The sequence below is a fragment of the Eubalaena glacialis genome, chromosome 2 (assembly GCF_028564815.1).
Source record: "Eubalaena glacialis isolate mEubGla1 chromosome 2, mEubGla1.1.hap2.+ XY, whole genome shotgun sequence".
NCBI classification, from domain to species: Eukaryota; Metazoa; Chordata; class Mammalia; order Artiodactyla; family Balaenidae; genus Eubalaena; species Eubalaena glacialis.
The window spans coordinates 46,011,326-46,025,164 of record NC_083717.1 but is presented as its reverse complement, the minus strand read 5'-3'; the positions used below and the strand labels follow the sequence as shown (position 1 = coordinate 46,025,164).

At 38.0% G+C, this 13,839-nt stretch overlaps 1 protein-coding gene across 7 annotated transcripts in view; it reads right to left on the bottom strand.

The window, feature by feature from the left end:
• MCTP2 (multiple C2 and transmembrane domain containing 2) overlaps positions 1 to 13,839 on the bottom strand; it is a 190,183-nt gene that overhangs the window by 74,695 nt on the left and 101,649 nt on the right. For all 7 annotated transcript variants that reach the window (XM_061181797.1, XM_061181798.1, XM_061181800.1 and 4 more), the window contains 3 exons: positions 10,836 to 10,937; positions 8,605 to 8,679; positions 6,185 to 6,304 (listed from right to left, as the gene is read on the bottom strand). In XM_061181797.1, coding sequence (XP_061037780.1) covers positions 6,185 to 6,304; positions 8,605 to 8,679; positions 10,836 to 10,937 — 297 coding nt within the window. The remainder of the gene's footprint in view (positions 1 to 6,184; positions 6,305 to 8,604; positions 8,680 to 10,835; positions 10,938 to 13,839) is intronic.

Sequence of the window (13,839 nt, the reverse complement as noted above, 5' to 3'; positions counted from 1 at the left end):
CAGGGACACTCTGCAAGGTCTCATGAAATTTTTTATCAAATCGTTCTCAGAAAACTTTCAGCAGCGAAACTTTTTGCTTCCCAAATGCCCTCTGCTTCTCAGTGTTTTGTGTGTGAGTGTGTGTACGCACACGTGTGTGATGGAAGGGTTCGTTCTGTTACAGTTGCTATTGTTTTTAAGTTCAATGTGAAATCATTTCACACTTCTCAAAATTCTAGGATCCCTAAAAGCTAAGAATTCTATATATGTTAAACAGGGGCTATCACTAAGAAAGTGGAGAATTGTATTTTAACCTTATTGGGGAGCGGGACAGTTGATTGATGCTTTAAATTATGTATCATATTGCAGGCCCTGTCAACTCTGAAGAATTAATTCTTCATTTTCTTACAATCAAAAAATGCAGGAAAAAAAGTCACAGATGTTAAAAGCATAGCTTTATGAAAATACCCATTGATATATGGTAGACTTAGATTGCTTTTTAACATCAAAGGTCCAAGTAAAATTTTAATAAATAAGGAATCCATCAATGCCCCCATAGACTCTTCTCCCTCAACGCAAGAGGCGAGGGCCTGAAAGAGTGGTGGAAAACCAAACTACACAAATGCAATCCTTTTTTACAGCATTGGGAGACCTTTGCTATTTAAAATAATTTTCTGATGATGCCAACTGTCAAGTAAATGTTTTCTGTCATGTGAAAAAATTAATGCACTTATGCCATAATATAACCTTAGGTCTTTTTATAGACAACATTTGGGGCTTGTATATAAAGTACAATTACCCAAGAGAAAAACAAATCAAAAAAACTCATACAGATGATTGCTTCTACAATACAAATACCACAATGCAAAATTATCTTTTGAAAACAAACTCAATTCCTCTTAACTATTATCAAATAATGTATTTGCACTAGACATGGGAATATATTGTACAATATAGCACCCTTCCCACAGTAGAAATATGAGCAAATTTCTCTGAAAGCCACTGTTTTAAGATATTTTGTAGTAATTTACTAATGTAGATAGTTACTCATCTCTACTACTAGCCCTTACTCTGAACAACTTGGAATTCTTGAAGAAGATCTGAAAACTACAGATTCCTTCCATGGCTCCTTCCTTTAGTTGTTTTCACTCTTCATTCTCCCCTTGAAAGCCCTTCTACATCATCTAAGAGCTTCCTCCAAAAGCGGGAAAAGATAACTCAGACCTCAATTTGGGGCTTAGCCTAGAACCAAGCACTGAGGTTTTCCAGACCATCAAGCTGAATTCCACGGAGGTCATAAGCATGTGATTCCCACGGTCTGGGCTGTTCCCCAAAGATGCCAGAGACATTTCTACCTTTCACTTCTTTAATTTTACTCCATCTCTTGTGAATATAATGACTATGTCTGAGAATTATTCTTACCCATATAATAAGGATTTCTTTCTCCCAAAGCATCTTGGAATAGGCTTAACTTCCATTTATAACATCTAGATATTATACATATCTGAAATGACTCATATGGTTGTCCCTAGAGCCATTATATCGATCTAAATACAAGGATCGTGATCACTGCATCCTGGGCATCAATGACAGGCAGTGTAGCCCAATGTTTACATGCATGGACTCTAAATCCTGATGGTCTGGGTTTAAATCTCAGCTCTGTCTCTTAAAAGTATATGAGCTCTGACACTTTATTTAACCTTTATTTAACTTCTATGGGCTTATTTTTCTTATCTGTAAAAAGAAGGAAATACTGATACTGGCATCTACATCAGCAGGTTGTTATGAGAACTAAATGAATTACCACTTATAACATGCTTTAGGACAGTACCTGACACATAGTAATCACTGAAACAACACAAGCCATTAATTATCCCCAGAGTTCAAAGCCTGTGACTGGGAATGACCATGGGCATGTATACAAAATACCATGTATATTTACAAATCCATTCATAGGGAAATATACAGATGTGCTTCTTCTAGGCATGATGTTTTAGTTATAGGCCTCTGTCCATAAGTTGACATCTTATATTAATTTATCTTTCAACTGGAAAAACTGAGAATGTGAACTTTTGAGTGAAAAATAATTATCTTTAGCTTAAAGCAAGTAAAGCTCAGAAAACACATTAAAAAAAAAATCTAGAAAACTTAGAGGAAGGAGAAAGACTCAAAAGAGGTAATGACACGGGGAGGGGGAAGGGTAAGCTGGGATGAAGTGACAGAGTGGCATGGACTTATATATACTACCAAATGTAAAATAGATAGCTAGTGGGAAGCAGCCACATAGCACAGGGAGATCAGCTCCGTGCTTTGTGACCACCTAGAGGGGTGGGATAGGGAGGGTGGGAGGGAGACGCAAGAGGGAGGAGATATGGGGATATATGTATACATATAGCTGATTCACTTTGTTATAAAGCAGAAACTAACACACCATTGTAAAGCAATTATACTCCAATAAAGATGTTAAAAAAAAAGAGGTAATGAGCAAGGTTTCCCGTAATTATCCTAACAAAATATTAAGCCTATAGAAGTATGATTTGGAATCTGACTACTCTAAAAAAGTACACATTCAGTGACCTACTGTATAGCACAGGGAACTATATTCAATACCTTGTAATAACCTATAATAGAAAAGAATCTGAAAAAGAATAGACATATATATATATGTATAACTGAATCACTTTGTTGTACACCTGAAACTAATACAACATTGTAAATCAACTATACTTCAATAAAAATTAAAGAAAGATAGTCCACTTTTAATTTCTTACAATAACAATGAATTAAACAGTATACAGTTAACAGTCATGTGGCAGGTGTCAGGAAATTGAAGATAACTTTCTTCTCTTAGTATTGGGAGAACAACCACCCACGTTAAGTGGAGAGGGGATTAATCCCCTAGTGGGGGAGGTTAATGCTTAGACAGTCTAAAAAGATAAATTTTCTCATGTTTGTTCATCTACTTCTGACTGGACACCACAGGACCTAGATCTTAACAGGTTGCTTTCCTTTAACTCCTGCTTTCAACAAGATACGATATATTCATACATACATCCACAGGATCCCTTAGAAAATGTATGGCTTGCTTTCATAAAGTCTTAAGACTAACAACCAGAATATACTAAACATGATCCTATAACATTCCTGCTTTGTATCAACTGAAAATAGAAACATGAAGATGATGTTAGTAAGGCAATTTCATGTTACCTGACAAAACAGAAGTGAAAAATTCCTATGTTTCTGCCCTTAGCTTGTGGTGCTGTACCTCTAGGGGAAGGAAAAGCCCTAATGGAGACGGGTTTATCCAAGACAGTTCTTTTCACACCTGTGCAGTGAACCCTCAAAGAGCACTTATCCTAATTTCTAATAGAGAAAGGCCTTCACATGCAGTCCTATTGTTTAATAAATTCTTGGCTTAAGACCTTGCTTCAGACCAGCACGAAATTGCTCTGCCCCTGTAATGCCAAGGCAAGTGGACGAAGCATGAACAAAGTACCACATGGATGAATAAAGACCAGGAGCAGCATTCTATCCTCAGTAGATCATAGGAGAACATCAGTGTGTACTGTACCGCCAAAGACAAACACGGTGTTCTCAGTAGTGGAGTGAGGGAGCGAAGCCAGGCTTCAGCATCACAGTCTCCCCGTTCCTCCCTCTCTGGCCCAGGTCACCCGAGGATCCAACATTCTGCAGAAAGACAACCCTGAACAGAGTCCTACAGAGTCAGGGACACAGCCAGTGGCAGCCCGCAGGCCTGGAATCACCCATCAGCACTCCACAAGCAGCTAGCGTTAAGTCTGTAAGCAAGAGCCATAAAAGCAAAAGGTTTTCTGAAAAATATGAAGGCTTGGCTACCCATGATCTTATTAAAGAAAATAAGGGAGGCTACAATGCATTTATTTTATCCTAATAATGTCTTTTCTTTATATGTCTTTGCTTTAAGAGCAGAAATAGTTTTGGAGTGACCATCATAATGGTAGCAACAAAAACATTCTCTAATGAAATTACACATCATCAGCTTAGGGAGGGGAGATATCTACGTCTCTACATCTGCAGTATCTCTGAGATCCACCATAGCTGGTCAAAGTAAATGTGAGATAAACATTCAAAAGTAGAGTTTCAAATGAAAACAGAAAACTAAGTGTATCTGAGTGAAGCTGTCTTTATTTCAGTACCTTCAGGACAACCTAGAGAGAGAGAGAACGGATGCACATATCACTTGTAATTGACTCTGCATTTTCCAATGATGTCCAATGGAAAATGTCCCCCATCCACACCTGCAGTGGGGCCTCCCACCATCTCATAAACTCAGGTACCCTTGCAAAATCACATTTTGGCAAACCAGCAAGAAGAGCACTCCTCTATCTTTCGTTCCTTGGACCTTAGGGATTTTAAAGGAGGATGTGCTGGCCTGCCTCTGGCAGCCAGCCTGGCAGAGGGCTGTGCGGTGTGGTGTCGGCAAGGAGGGTCCACTCAGGTCCCAGGTCATGCAGAAGTGGCCCCAATGCCAAGGCTCCCTTCCCGTTTAGAAGCCCCCTCTATGAAACAACTTATTTCTATTCATTTGTTGTAATCTTTCTTCAGATCAGGCTGACAGCCCATTAATCATTTCTGTCATCCCCCTACATAATCCAGTGCAACAGATCTCTGTTTTTCTAAAAATCTCAGTGCCAGAAACTAAGCTCAAGAAAGAGGAAATCCCTGTTCCTCCAAGGGACTGGCCGGGGTGCTGACTGGAAGAAGCCACCAATCATGTTGACTTGCCTCTCTTGCCCAGAATCACACAGAACATTCCCTGGAAAGTTTGTAGAGAGGATTCAGGTGGGAAACAGAGGCAGGGAGGCTGAAGAGGAACCCAACACACAAAGCCCCCAGCTGAGGAGAATGTGAGAAAGGGAAGTGGATGAATCAATGCTAAGTCAAAGGCAGATAGGGATTAATAAAATCCTTCTTAATGCTGTTATCAAGCCCAATTGTTCTAGCAACTTTAAAACAAAGAAAAAGTATATTAAAGGCCAAGGCTGCAGCCATCACAGGCCTTCTACCTCCTGAACCAATGAAAAGCTAACATTAACTAAAGATAAAACAATGTGCTAAAATGGCTAAGAAAAATCCTCTTATGGAGCCAGTATACAGCTTGCATAATAAAGGTGGGAGTGACCTCGAACCCACTGACCTCTGGGACTGATTTTTTTTTTTTTTAATGTGGATAAGCCTGGTGGGTAAGAGAGAGCATGGATGATAGAAAACAGGAGACAAAAGAGCCGTGATCATGACTCAACCACTCACACATCGTATGAGGTCCTACTGTGATCTTTGCACAGTGCAGAAGTTAATGGCATAATACAGAAGGCACAAGATTAGCAGTCGAGCAAATTGGTTTCTCCTCCCATGCCTGACGCTACCAATCTGATCAATGACAAGTGCCTTTACAGATGAGGGAGGATGCCCAGAGATGTAAAGTGAGGACATTATGCTAACTTTCAAGTCCTTACAAGATTCTTGGACTCTCAGTGGTTGACCTAGGTGGTTATAAGATCTCATGCAGTTCTGAGATTCCGTGATTTTATTATGCTCATAAGAAAAGGCCAACTATTATTATAAGAATGTATTTCACAGACAGTGGTTCTCCTTTGTGGTGTTGAGTCAACGTGTAATGTGTAGTAATCGGTTACGTCTCAAGAGGTTTGATCTGAATACATGTTTTTTATACCAAAGTTTGCCAATGATTTACTTAAAACATAAATTAGAGCAATTTAGTCATCATTTAGTCATGTGATTTTTCAACTGCCATTTTTCAGAAAACACTGGCCCTCATGGGTACAGAAGGAGACAAACACATTGTGGGGACTATACAAATGGTTTATCATAAGCACCACAGAAACATTTAAAAATGCATAGAACACTGGCTCTCTTTACCTTATCAAGAGATAGTATATAAGTATGATTTGGGTAATTTAAGGGATTTCCAAGGGTAAATCTGACAAGTATGGTCTTGGAAAGACACCTCCTACATAATCTCCTATGTCATAATATATTTTAGAAAGATGAATGGCTATCCTTTTTTTTAAAGTTTCCTTCCCAGTGTAAACTTCAGCTATGTTGAATGTACCTCATTCTGCTTCACGTAAGTAAAATAAAACCCATCTGCATTAGGACTTGGGACTCAGAAGCAAATAAGCTGAACATAAAAAAGGAAGCTTACCACGAATGCTACTGTACTTCTCAATGTGGATTCCCACTGGAAGCAGCTTTTAAGGAACTGTATTGTATTCCAGACTGTCATGGTGAGTCTTTTCACTCGGTCTACATCTCTTGATAAGATCTGATTAAAAAAATGGAAAACAGGGAACTACGTTTAAACACTCCAAATATCCTCTTTAGATCAGACAGCTTGGTCATTTAAATTAGATTCTGTATAACTGCCAATGAATAAAACAGCAAAAATGAAGAGTCCTAATACTTTTTCTAAAGTTCATTTTTAAACTATGATCATCCTGGGAGGAAAAGAAAATCCAATGCATTTTATAGCTCCTTTGAAGGAGAATAGGCTGTTTCAATAATGTTCAGCACAAAACTGAGCTGGTAAAAAATACAGCAGTCAGGGGACTTCCCTGATGGCGCACTGGTTAAGAATCCTCCTGCCAATGCAGGGAACACGGGTTCGATCCCTGGTCTGGGAAGATCCCACATGCCGTGGAGCAACTAAGCCCGTGCACCACAACTACTGAGCCTGTGCTCTAGAGTCTGCAAGCCACAACTACTGAGCCCACGCGCCACAACTACTAAAGCCTGAGCGTCCTAGAGCCCACGCACCACAACTACTGAGCCCACGTGCTGCAACTACTGAAGCCCGTGCACCTAGAGCCCGTGCTCCGCAACAAGAGAAGCCACCAGTGAGAAGCCCGCGCACCGCAACAAAGAGCAGCCCCTGCTCGCCTCAACTAGAGAAAGCCCGCACACAGCAACAAAGCCCCAACGCAGCCAAAAAAAAAAAAAAAAAAACAGCAGTCAGGCGTGTGATATGTGTGTGTGTGTTTGAGAGAGACAGACAGAATGGAATGAGGGTCTGTGTTGTTTAGTTTGGAAGGAAATGGGTAGATTTACAGTATAAATGTACATGTAATCTAGCTCATCTAGTCCAAAAGGAAAAGTCTATTCTATAGGAAAGTAAAGTTCTGGAAAGGAAATCCAGCTCTCCTACCTCTTTGCTGTGTGACCTTGGGCCAGTTTCTTAACCTCTCTCTTACTCAATGGGGTTGATAGGAGTGCTAACCTTGTACGTTGTGGAGAGAATTAAAGGGCTTAGAAGAGTGCCTGGCACATACTAAGTGATTTTAAGTATTTGTGTCATGAGCACAAGTTTCAACTTTATAAAAATCTGGGGATGCTTAGTGGTGAGAGGAACTTGGGGAGAAACCTAACATACCCCAGGGTCTCAGCCCCAAAACTCCCCGGTGCTCTCAGAGCCCAAAGCCACCCAACGCGGAGGTCCTGTTTGGCAAAGGAAGTGTCTTTTCTCCCAGTTGTAGGTAGATTCATTTCAATTTGTTTGCAAAGCAGCTATGCCACCTACCTCAACTCAGGTTTTAACTTTCAAGTAAACAGAGCAAAAGGCAATAATAACAACAATAATAAAGCCATTTACTCAGATTACACAAAATAAATATTACACTCAATGTTACAGCAGACCAAAACAAAACATTTGGATGCTCCCTTCAGAAGAGGTTTAAGGCCTTTCCCGAGTGTGTCCAGAAGTTCATGGGAAACCAAAGGATGATAAGATGCCTTTATATTTAACTTGCTTTATGCAATCCACAGCTGCTCACCTCACAGGAAGTGGTGGAAGTAATAAACACTTTAAAAAGGGGACACTTTGTTCTTTGCTACACAACTGAAGAGGGGCCGTAAGTACAGAGTGAAATCCTGAACTGTGTCTGAATAGGACAGGGAGGGGCTCTGAAAAGAACTGTAAAGGTCATGTTAAAAAAAAAAAAAATGTGAAACTTCCTCTACTTGGCCCTGATCTTCACTTTTTGTTGAACTGATGAGAGAGGAATTAAGGGCAACAGGCAGAGGGAGTAAGAGTTAACTCAATAGGAGGTAAAATGCCAACACAATCCAAATTTAGGCAAAAAAAAGTGGTAGGAGCAGCTATCGGTGAATCTGAGGCTGGACATCTCGAAAGATCAACTGGGTTAATTCCATGATGGACTCCACTGGCAGAATGCCTCCCTGAAATGTTGAAAGATGGAGACTAAAATGGTTGTGATTAAAGGAGGGTAGGAGGGGCAAGTAAATTCAAGAGAAGGTTTATGGTTTGACGCTCAGAATTTTTGTTTACAAAATGGTTCAGGGGATGAATGGAGGGCTGACACCCTCTGCAGGATCCAATAGATGTGTTCTGAGTCTTTCCCTTCTTACTGAGCCCAACTGAAGTCCTTGTCTACGGAGAGAAGGGGAGATAGAGGAAGGAGGGGAGAGATGGGGAGACAAGCGGGGAGAGGGAGGAGGGAGAGAGGAAAACAGAGAAGGAGGGCGAGATGCAACCAAGTCACGACGAGTAAGTACTCCGGGTGCTGGGTGCTGACTGTACCAACAAGCCAGTTTACTGCACTGACCTACCTTTTTGGACAGCTTGCGGCTATCTTCAACAAAGCGCTTTTCTCTGGGAGTAAAGGTCCGAATACTTGCTTTGATCTAGAAAGACACCAGTGTTAAAAGGGGCAGCATTGAGATGGACTTCACTCTCTTCTTTTTCTAATGACTGAGAAGCTCTGGAAACCAATACCTTCTGACCCTAAGGGCACGGGGTTAGGGGGTTGGGGGGTGGGCAGAGACATGGTGGGTACCCGGAGCTCTGCATGGGTCTCTGGAGTCTCATTTCATGAGCATCACTCGGGTAGGTCAGACTGGAGATTCCAGAGTGTTGTTTCCACTTTGCAAATCAAAGAGATATTTTAAACCACTGCAGAGATTGGGCTCATGAAGTCCTCAAACCAAAGTCTCTAAAAAAAGTAAAACTTCCTTTCACAACAAAGTTTTGAACTACTCTTTGCCAGTAATACCTTGCATGTGAAAATCAGTTTCCGGCTTATAAAAACATCTTTTCCATAGAGAATCTCATTTCCTCTCAATGATCCAGAAAAATAAGTAAATGAGTCATTTTAGCCCAGCTTTTAGGGAATAAACTGAGGGTCAGAGAGACTTCATGGTTTATCCAAATCACTAAACTGAGGAAAACCTCAAAGAACAAAATTCAAGTCCTTCTCCTCTACATCAGATGGACAACTAGAACATTACTTAACAGTTTTTCATTTAAGGCTGTTTTTCCCCCTAAAACTCAAGTTTTACCTGTGTGCATAGTCTATATACAAGTACTTGCCAGAAGAAAAGAGGAGATGAAGGGTGATCTGTGTGCAACACACACATATGATCTCCTTGAAGGGAAAGGTTAAGAAATGGGGAAAAAGAGGAAGTAACAACAGACCCCATACTGGAGGCTGTGCCCAGAGTTTTAACATTTCCAGGAATAAAATATAAAACTTCCCTGCCATTGATTTTATGAATAATCTCTTAAAAATAGTAAACAATCAGCAATGTAGCATCGGGATAATTGAGGAGTCAGAAAGATCTGGATCTGGATCCCGACTCACTCATTTATCAGCAAATCAGCTCCCCTGTTTAATTCCATTTGCTCATCATAAGACGGCATTCATGATAGCTAGGGACCAGGCTTATTGTGGGGATGAAATGAAATAATATCAGAGCCTGGCACATCGTAGATGGCCAATAAATGGCAGCCATTCTTCTAATTACTGTAAAAGCGCCATTATGCTACATTCATTTACCCCACTAACTGGATTAACCTGTGCTCTCCCTTCCCTTTCTAGAACCTACTGCTGATACCATGGCAAGGAAAGCTCACAGCTAAGTAAGCCATGTCCGCGCACGCCCAGGGATTTCTGTTCCTGACAGTCGAATAGTATTCCCATCTAGAACCAACTGTGCTAATTCGCAAACCTATTTATGCCAATTTTACCCGTTACTATAATTCTATATTTAATTAATTATTATATAAATTATTGAAATACAGACCAAAAGACTTGAAATCGATGTTGCTCTAGAAAGCCTTGAGAAAGGTCAGTTACTAAAAAGATACTGCTATTGAGGTGATGATTTTATGGAAAAATAATCTGGAGGAATTTCACATTCAGATTGCTCTGTGTCTTTAAAGAATATCTGTACTTTCAAGAAACTGAAATTAGAAATCATAGATGTTATTGGTGTATTTATGCAAGGAATATGCTGTGGAACTAAAAATAATATGTCCATGCTATTTAAAAAAAGGTTTTAGGCCCGCACCTAAAAATTGGCAAGTGAATGTATATTTATGTATTTTATTTATATTAAACTAAAAGTTTAAGATACATTAAAAAAAATCCTCCTTTAACTGTAGTTTTCAATTGAGTAACTACCTGTCTTGATAGTGTTGGATAGTAGAAATCTACTATAATAATTAAATAACATGTCAGAGGCTTGAAGATATCTCTGTCCAACAGCCAGCTGTTGCCTTGGAAGAAGATTAAAGGTAATAAAGCTAAGAACCTAATTTTCCTCTTATTTTTTTTTTTCCCTTGACATATATTGAGAATTACACACCATCAATTCTACTGGCCCAACAGGATTAATACCAGACTGTCCAGCACTGATTTTTCTTGCCTCAGTTTTAAAACACTATTTTCTTTGTAGCTGCAAAAATTCTGAAACATTTTACATTGATTTGAATCTCTCCAGGCTGGTCATCTTTCACTTTCCATAGAGAGAAGCTGGGAGACCTGTCCAGTTAGACCTACCGGATTATATATGAGGTCCATCTCCAAGTAAATAACTCCTTTAAAAGCTTGTTCTAAATCTTTATTCTTCAACACGTAACAGTTTGTCTGTCCGTCTCGAATCTGTCATAAACAATAGATAAAATACAGACTTTCTATGGGATTTAAACTGAACGAGCTGACAAAACTGAAAATGCAGAACGCATACACAGATGAAGCCAATATTAAGCAAATATTAAAACTATGTAAGTATTAAATCATAAATTAACTTTTAATTCTAGAGTGCTGCTATAACTGATAAGAAGATAAAGTAACAATCACCAGGCTGAAACTGATATATGAGAGGAAAATTAGTGGTACAAATTATTACTAAGCCTACCAGGGCTTTCATTCAAAAATCCCAGAGGTTAAACATTTTTATTTGTTAAAAAATGATAAATATTCTACATAATTTCTGGCAAGTACTACTCAAGATTGCCAAGGTCATGGGAAAAAGGAAAAACTTGGAAACTGCTACAGTCAGAAGACTAAGATTAGATGATAAAATGCAATGTGGTACCCTGGGTTGGATCCTGGAACAGAAAAAGGACATTAGTGGAAAAACTGGTGAAATCCAAATAAAGACCAGAGTTTAGTTAATAGCAATTTACAGTGTCAGGTTTTTTTTTTTAGTTTTGATAAATGCATCATGGCAATGTAAGATGTTAACATTAGAGGAAACTAGGTGAGGATAGATGGGAACTCTGTATCACTTTGCAACTTTTCTGTAAACCTAGAATTATTCCAAAATAAAAAGGTTATAAAATAAGATCTTTTATTTATTTATAATATAGTATTTTATTTTATAAAAATATTATAAAATATTTTATACAATATTTTATAAAAATATTGCCTTATAAAATATTGTTTTATAAAATGTTATTTTAGAAAAATATTATTTTATACAAATACTCTGAAATATTTTAAAGAAATGAATAAAGGAACCAGTTTTCTAAAACTGACCAGTGTTTCACAGCCAAGGTGCAATGCAAATTAAATAAATCAGCATAGCTAGGGTTGAGGTCAAAAATCCAAAAACATTTCAAAAGAACAATGTGCTGATAAACCTACAAAATAAACAAGTTCTTCTGATAGCATCTCTCAGCCAAGCATGTCACATCAATTCCACATACCAATCTACCTGTGGACCCCAGTGTGTGAGGCATCTAAGAAAATATCCCCTGTATCATTTTGGAAATGACTTGGCTCCCATTAAGGCATTTTCTTTTCAGATTTGATAGCAGCAATGCTTATATTATACACAGTGGTAGTATATGCATTTTTAAACTTCTGGCTTATTCGAAGCATATCTCTTAACTCCAACAGGGCAGAGCAAAACTTGAGCTGACCAAAAGCTCCATTTGGGACTGTAATGATCAAACATCTGAAATAACATAGGAAATTTGAGGGCATGAAATCTGAGCCATATTTTAAATGACTATTGCTGTCACTACAAGCATCCAGCACAAGTGTTCTTATAAACAGTGGTGGAAATGAGTTGAATAAGTCACGGGGGGAAACAGAGCCATTCCACTTTACAAGGGAGAGGTCACCTTCCTTCCCAAAGTCACCCCACCTCTCTCAAATTGAATAGGTTTTAAACAGAAAGATGGTTTTCCTGGCCAGTGGCTAAGAGGAAGGGGGTACCCCATAAAGACCTGGCTTCCTTCCTAAACGGTATCCAAACAGGATTCTGAGCTTCCTCTTTTATCCACTGTCTCACTTAATAAATTGTGGGTGTTAAAGTTGAAAGAAATAAATACAAAAACAGCATGACAATTTGCCAAGCTGACTTTGGTCCAGTTTAGTTTTGCCTCAACCCATAATCATTGTACTGTTATCTTAAAATTTCCATGATTTCTTAAGGGTTAGGAAGGGCAACAGAAGAACAAGAGGTATCAGTATAAAAAGAACTATTTTATAGTCAAAGAAGTTTTTTTGTTTTTTTGGGTAAATGATCGTTTCCTCTTTCTCAATGTCCTAGAATTGTGTCGGCAAAGCACAGAATCCACCTAGGACATTAAAGCAGTCTTTAAAGCTAGAGATATAATTAAAGCTACTCATGTTTGGCACTTTCATATATTATTTTAAGATATATAAATTGTAAGTTTAAAAATTTGTAAAAAGATTGAAAAATTATAGGAAATAAAAAAGTCCCTTTGAATGTCCATAAATACCACAATTCTTTCCCTGAGAAGGAAATTAGATAGGAATTTGGCATGTATCCTTTCTAAATTTTTATTGAGAATTTATATTCATAAATATATCCTTGAAGAAAGTATTTTACATTTTTTGTTTCAAACTGTATATATTTTGCAATTTCATTCTGTATGTATGAATATGATTTGATAATGTGTCTGTATTAGTATATAGATCAGCCTCATTTCTTTAAACTGCTATGTAAAATTCAAAATCTGAATAAACCACAATTTATGAATCCTCCTATTTATTAACATTTGGTTGATTCCACTTTTTTAGTCTGTCCTCTATAAGGAATATCTTTTGGGAAAAGATAAACTGAGAGATAGAGGAAATACACTACTTTGTATTTGGGATATGCTTGGGTTAAGAACAAATCAATGCATTTGAATATTTAGCGTTATAATTAAACACTGAAATAGTAACCAAAGAAACTATTTGTTAAATATTTTCATTTTCCATGGTGTTTATATAATTGAACTTCCAACACATGAATACAGGATAAAAAGTTCGGTTAACACCCCAACTTGCCAAACTCCTACATGACAGTATTTATACAATAAATGAAAGATAAACATATATTTTTCCAGTCAAGAACTATATTTATTATTTATACTTAACTGAAAATTATTTCTAGCATTTTATAATGTTAAAACCTCTATGAAATAGGACAATTAAAGCACAGCTAAAAGAAAACTTAGAGCAAAGAATCTATATATACTTTTGTCTTTAGGTATGAGATAGTCACTTCAATTAAGACTTAAGTTTAATTCTGAGATCTCTATCA